This window comes from Cryptomeria japonica, chromosome 4, assembly GCF_030272615.1.
Source record: "Cryptomeria japonica chromosome 4, Sugi_1.0, whole genome shotgun sequence".
NCBI lineage: Eukaryota > Viridiplantae > Streptophyta > Pinopsida > Cupressales > Cupressaceae > Cryptomeria > Cryptomeria japonica.
In genome coordinates this window covers 332010694-332017292 of record NC_081408.1, presented here as the reverse complement: position 1 = coordinate 332017292, position 6599 = coordinate 332010694, and the positions used below count along the sequence as shown (strand labels likewise).

At 36.0% G+C, this 6599-nt stretch overlaps 1 protein-coding gene across 5 annotated transcripts in view; it reads left to right on the top strand.

The window, feature by feature from the left end:
* Window positions 1-6021, top strand: part of LOC131063583 (uncharacterized) — a 252376-nt gene extending 246355 nt beyond the window's left edge. For all 5 annotated transcript variants that reach the window (XM_057997446.2, XM_057997445.2, XM_057997442.2 and 2 more), the window contains 2 exons: window positions 5198-5401; window positions 5498-6021. In XM_057997446.2, coding sequence (XP_057853429.1) covers window positions 5198-5401; window positions 5498-5884 — 591 coding nt within the window. In that variant the 3' untranslated portion in view covers window positions 5885-6021. The remainder of the gene's footprint in view (window positions 1-5197; window positions 5402-5497) is intronic.
* The last annotated feature ends 578 nt before the right edge of the window (window positions 6022-6599 follow it).

Here is a 6599-nt window from a genome sequence, read left to right as displayed (position 1 = left end):
GATGGTTTAATCTTGAGGCTCGTTATAATTAAATGTTTTGTAATCTCTCTGTTTGTCTCCATTTCCTTGCTGAAGTGCTGCTGCCCCATACCTCACATCCTTATAGTACCACCGGAACCACAAGAAGCCCAAAAAGAGTTTTCTTAGTTTTCCAGTCCCATAGTTCAGCTCTTCATCTATTTTGGAGTGAGTATATAGCTTTTCATCCCCCTTGGATCCTTTTTGCTCTACATGTTTCCCAATTGAGTTTATTGTGGAAGTCTAGGTCAAGGTACTTATATTCATTGACCATTTGTAAGAGGTTGCCCTCAAAAACAAATTCTCTATGGGCCTTCTTTCTCTTCAAGGTAAAGATCATGACCTTGGTTTTGCTAGTTTTCACCTGCATCCCCACCTCATGGCAAAAATGTTCTAGAGCCTTCAAGTGTTCTTTCAAATCTTGTGTTGTTTTTGCCATTAAAATAAGATCATCAGCATATAGAAGTAGCTTTATTACATAATTGGTCAAATGAACCCCTCCTCCACCAAACTTGTCTATCTATTCCTCTAACTTGTCAATGTATATCCCAAAAAGTGTAGGAGATAATGGGCAGCCCTGCTTGACCCCAATATCACTTCTAAAGCATTCTGATAATCCCTGTTTGGTTCGTATCTTAGCCCAGACTTGGTCATACAATCTATGAACAGCATCTCTATATTGTTCTGTAATTTTCAGTTCTTCCATTCTACTCCACATTTTGCTTCTGGGTACTGTGTCAAAAGGTTTTTGAAATCAACAAAGTAGCAAAAGACTTCCCCTCCTTGTTTGTCCCATACCTTCTCAATTAAATGTCTGAGTGTAATGCAATGATCAATGGTAGAGTGCTTTGGCCTAAAGCTTGCTTGCCCTTTTGCTCTCCTTCCTTCCTTTTCAGCCCAAATACTGATTTGTCTTTCTATCATGCTCCCAAAAAGTTTACCTAAAAGAGGATTGATCATTATAGTGCGGTAATTTGAGGGGTTATTGATGTCACCACTTTTGAGCAAGGGGATGAGTACACTAGTTGTCCAATTTGTTGGACACCCATTTTGGATGACTCCATTGAATATTCTTTTGATGTGAAGCATGGGGATTTCCAATCCCCATCTTAAGTGTTCTACATGTATGCCATCAATGTCTTGCGCTTTACGCACTGCAAACTTTCTAATTCCTTCTTTAATATTGTTTGAAGAGAAGAGTTTAGTTCTTGAACTGATTATTGGAGGGGTATCCTTGTCTTGATCTCTTTCATATAGCTTCTTTGCATACTCTAGCCATTGAAGATCTGTGATATTATTTTCTTTGACTGTGTCTCTTTGCTGCAACTCTTTCCAAAAGCGTCTTGGGTTGTGCCTCTCAAGTGTAATCAGCTCCTTTCTTCTTGTTTGCATGTAATCCTCTTTTTTCATTCTCACTAGTTTTGTATATTCCTTGTTATTACCCCATATTTTAGCCATTTTCTTTGCTGCCTTACAGTCTTCATTATACCATGGGTTTGCGGGGAAGCTATACTTGCTGCTCCTTTTAGGTCTAGACCTTTTACATGAGCTGAGAGCCCTAAGGATTATAGAGGTCAACTTGACACTGCCTATCATCTTGTTTGAATTGACAATCCCATTGGCTCCTACATCATGTAGCTGTCTTTTGAGCATTGTAGGAGAATGAGGCACTCATTTGAGATGGCTCTTTTGATTAATTTTGGCAAATATTAAACAAGACATGATTCCACAATAATCACAAATACTGAATAACGAAAGATATAAATATTTATGCCAAGAATTATATTCATGGCTCCTTTCTTTGTTTACCATGGCAATAACACTACTAGAGATTTAAGCGGCAACTATAGAGAAATTAATAAAAATAAGGATCAGGCCCCCACTGAAGCTTTGACCTCTATTCTTCACACTAGCAATATATGAATACGTCCAATAGACAGGCTTTATTAATCGAACAATAATGATCTTAATTTATTCCTTACCCAAAAATTAGACTGGCCACCAATATCAAAATATCCGTGACTAATAAAGTATTAATCCTTCAGACTTTAATTGCTGCATTGAAATGTTTCAAAGGCGCCACATCAAATATATTTTGCCAGGTATAAGCTGAGTCACAGCAACAGCCAGGAACTCAACTAAACATTTGTAGTTCCTCCGTTAAATATCCATTTTTTATTTCTGAATAAAACCCTAAATTTCTGCAATTTGTTTCCATAAGAGACTTCACAAATTTGGCCCAGCAGTGAACTCCATCGTGAATCCACTCTCAAGAAGAGTCAAGTTTTCGTCCAACCCTTCTGTCAATCTTCTAAAGGTGTTCATCCTCAAAAATCTGCTTCATGCAAAGCTTCATAAATCCAATCATAACAAAACCCAAAAGCATGCCTTACTCCAGCACCAGGAACCTTCTTATAAAGACCTCCAGGAAACATCTAGAAGATAAGATTACATTTAATATTTGTCACAGCTGGAGAAATTTATTTAAGAGTCACTTATTTTATTATTTTCACTTTATTTTTAATTAAATTAATTTATTAAAATCATTCCTTAAGAAAAAAAAATTGTTTTTGGACAACTAATCAATTAATTTAATTAATTCGCTTTATAAGAATTTTGGGACATTACACAATATCAGCAACAAGCAGTCTTGACAACCAAGGATTTGAAGACATTTTTCAAGATTGCCAAAGCTCACAATGAAAATGCCAAATCATAAATGTTCTAAAATGAAATCAAGGGTTTTTGTCCTTGGATGCCAAAGCTCACAATGAAAATGCCAATATCAATCAGAAATCACATGAACTAATACCAATATTCTCGGCTCATGTGTAATGTTCGATGGATGACCGAATCGAAGAGATTCAATTAGATTATAAGTGCAGAAGATTTGATTTATGATAGGGATGCAAGCATATGCAAAGAAGACAGTTGAACAACAGAAATAGAGTACACATTGAAACTGTAGCAAGAAGATTATATTATGCTTAGTTCTTTACATGATTTGTCAGAACACATATATGGTCTATCTCCTTTCTTTTCAATCCACTATTTGGCATTTGGCCTTACAGAAAATGGCTGTTTACGTATTTATCAAAAGGAAAAGGAATATAAGGTATTAGTTGGGACATGACAGTTCATATCCTTGTTGCAACTTGCAACTATCACAACTGCTCACAGCCACTGGAAATGGGTCAAGTTATGTTGTAACACTAACATAGAGTTATGAATTGCAGTTTGGACCATAGGTGTTGAGTAGCATGAGGAACTGTGAAGGCAATAGTGCACTCACGATTTGCGGTAAACTTAAGTGGAGGTCCTAGATTAGATCAATAGTTTACATGACCAAAAATGCTTTGTTACTTCAGTTAGGGATTGGGAAAGATCTTGTATTTCTGCAACACTTGATTCAATCACATTTTCTCTACTGGAGTAGCTGTGTCTGTTAGAATTGCTAGGATGTTCTTTTTTGCTGTTCAAGTCCAACCATTTAGAGTACAAATATAGCTAACCAATTGCTTGCACTGCTTGGTGATGATGATTAAAAGCTTACAAACTACTTCTAGGATATCTATTTTCAATACCATCTATGACAACATTTTTGATATGCTTCTTAGATTCCATGCCTAGCCAAATGAATCTAACTCGTTACTAGAAACTTTAACTTGTGACTGACTCACAATTTTTCATCCGTATGGCTATGATTAAAATCCTTTTTAAATCCAATAGAAGTGATTGCGGTACATGAATTCAGAATTGGCATTGGAATAATCGACCTACCCTATCTCTCTTTATGATTGTTTGTCAATGATTGACTCAATCTCTCCTTTATAAACTTGACAATCAAACATGGCCACTTGACTGACTTGTGAATGGCTGCCGGCAACAGGAACTATAGACTCGTGGCAACTGACAATAGGTTGTATAGCATATACCATTGTGACTCGTTCATCTCATGGCTGTAAACTCTAATCAAAAGTCAGAATGATCTTGTTCTAAAGACTTTGGCTTTCGGTGAATGTGCCATGTAATTAATGCTCAACGATGTGCTAAACAATTGTGATTATGATGACTCATGCATGACAACTGTTACAATTGCAATTGGTAGACTGAAAAAAATGTTGTGGCTTCTCCCAGGTTTGGCTAGGGCATGGCCCTGCTGCCTTGGGTTCCAATGTACCCATAGGATACTCAAGGTGGAAGGCTGTGCCCTAGCTATCCGAGGCAGATTCCAACCCTGCTCGCAAACCTGCTCGTGTTTGGTCCTGCAACGGGACACAACCAAGGAACTCATTAACATAGGCTTTTCTAAATAGGACATGGTTAACCTTCCTATGTTAACAAGCGTGGAATAGTCATACCCTTTTCACATCAGCTTTTGACATCTGAAGATCTTTAATTTTACTGTCAATCCACTTTACCCTCAGGTTTTTCAACACTTGGATCCTGAGCTTTAACCAAATGTTGATCTGTTTCTGGACCAGATTTAACTCTGCTCACTGTGTGGCTTCAGTATGTATACTAATTTATTTTCCTGATTATTCCTTCTGCTTATTTATTTTCTCCTTGCTGTCACATCCTATGAGCCTTCCAAAAGAATAACAGGTTTTCTGAACAATTCTTTTACCTTGCATTGTATCCATCAATAACCACAAAATTGCAGCTGCTCCAACAGGAATAATTGACAGGGTTTAACGTGATGAGGACTTTGAATGAATTAATAGCCTTTGGGACAAACATGTTTCTTAATATTTAGTTTTAACTACATCAATATTTAGTTTTAACTACATCAACTTAATATTAGAAGGTATATGACCATTGGCTCTTCTGCATGAAATTACCTTCTACCACAGGCAATGCACATGAGCACGATAACATTTATGCATTTGCCATGACCCCAAACAAGATGATGGTGATCAACTATTGCTTCCTTAATGGGTCTCTAAATGGACCTGGTAGTGATAGAAAGCATTAAATGCACAAATGAATTATGATCACATACAGTGATGACCAAACACAATGTTAAGATCATGTTAGATATTTGACAATATTGATTGATAAATTACTTTGCATGAGAATTTACATTTTTTTGTAAAGGAGCTTACAGCTGATTAATGTGTAGCTTAATACAATCACAATTTGAACTTGAGAATATCTTTGATTTGGAACATCTGGACAGGTGATTAGAGTGAAATGGTCTCTACATGCTAGAGAGGAAATTGTCTTTGAGCTTTCAGAACATTTAACTGGAAAAGTCACTCAAGAAATCTTGGAAAAAGTGAGAAATAGTACAAGGGAGATGATTGTGGAGCAAGAAGCTGTTAGAGATCGCCTCTTCACGGTTCAAGATGTCATGCAGAACACTGTACGAGCATTGTTACAGGTACAATTTGCAGGGCTAAGCTCATGTCTCTGTAGGCTATGCCAAATGCTTATTTTTATGGGATTCTTACTATCAGAACTGAATCTGTATGTGCAGGATAAAAGTATACGCATTACACATAATTTGACGGTTATTGGAGGAGGGGGCCTTGTTCTTACTATACTCACAGGACTTTTTGGAATCAATATTGATGGGATCCCTGGTGGACAAAATACACCATATGCATTTGCTTTATTTTCTGGACTACTTCTCTTCCTAGGCGTGGCTTTGGTTGGGTTTGGAATGCTCTATTTTGGGTTTAAAAAACCAATCACAGAAGAACAAGTTGCAGTGCGTACAATGGAACTTAAAGATCTTGTAAAAAAATTCCAGCATGATGCAGAGACACATGCAAAATTTCAAAATTCTAGTTATAAACATCGATTACAGTTACAAGGAGATGAAAATATCCTTGAAAATTGTGATTATGTTGTTATTAGATAGCTTCTTGTAGACAGTTGTGCTATGCAATATGGCTTGACGTTATATACTCTAAACAAATAATAAGCAATCCAGACCACTTGTGTTTCTAAAATTATATTGAAGATAATAAGAATTTGAAAATTAGGAATTTGAGATAAGCATTGCTTACTTTATTGGATATACCGAATGAAGAACAAATGAGATGGGATTATTCATCTGTTAGTGTTGAAAAACTACAAATATGTTTTTTACCTAACATATGATTGGCAACAACATGCATCCATAGAAATTCTATTTACTTTTTTTTTAAAGATAATCAAAGATCTTAGGTTAATTATTTCCAGGCACACCAGTGGGGTGTTCTGAACTTTATAACTACACCTACATTTACAATGAGAGATTTTGTTAAGGAGCATTTCATACCTTTGAACAGGAGGAGACCATGCAATATATAGTAATTGTGAAATACACTACCTTAGGGTGCTACTAATATATCGGATCATGATCAAAACTTATGACTAAATATAATATAAAAACTACATTGTGTTCAAACTGATTGCGTAAACTTTCATTGAAAGAATCTTGTATGAGTGTTTATCGTTTTGTTTCTCAAGAGATACTAAAATAATCTCTTTATTCCTGTCAACTTTAAGACACGTGTTCTTTATACTTTCAAATCAATGCTAAACAGGGGATTGCTTGTGATTCTTTTCCTCAAGGCAAAAAATTAAAATAA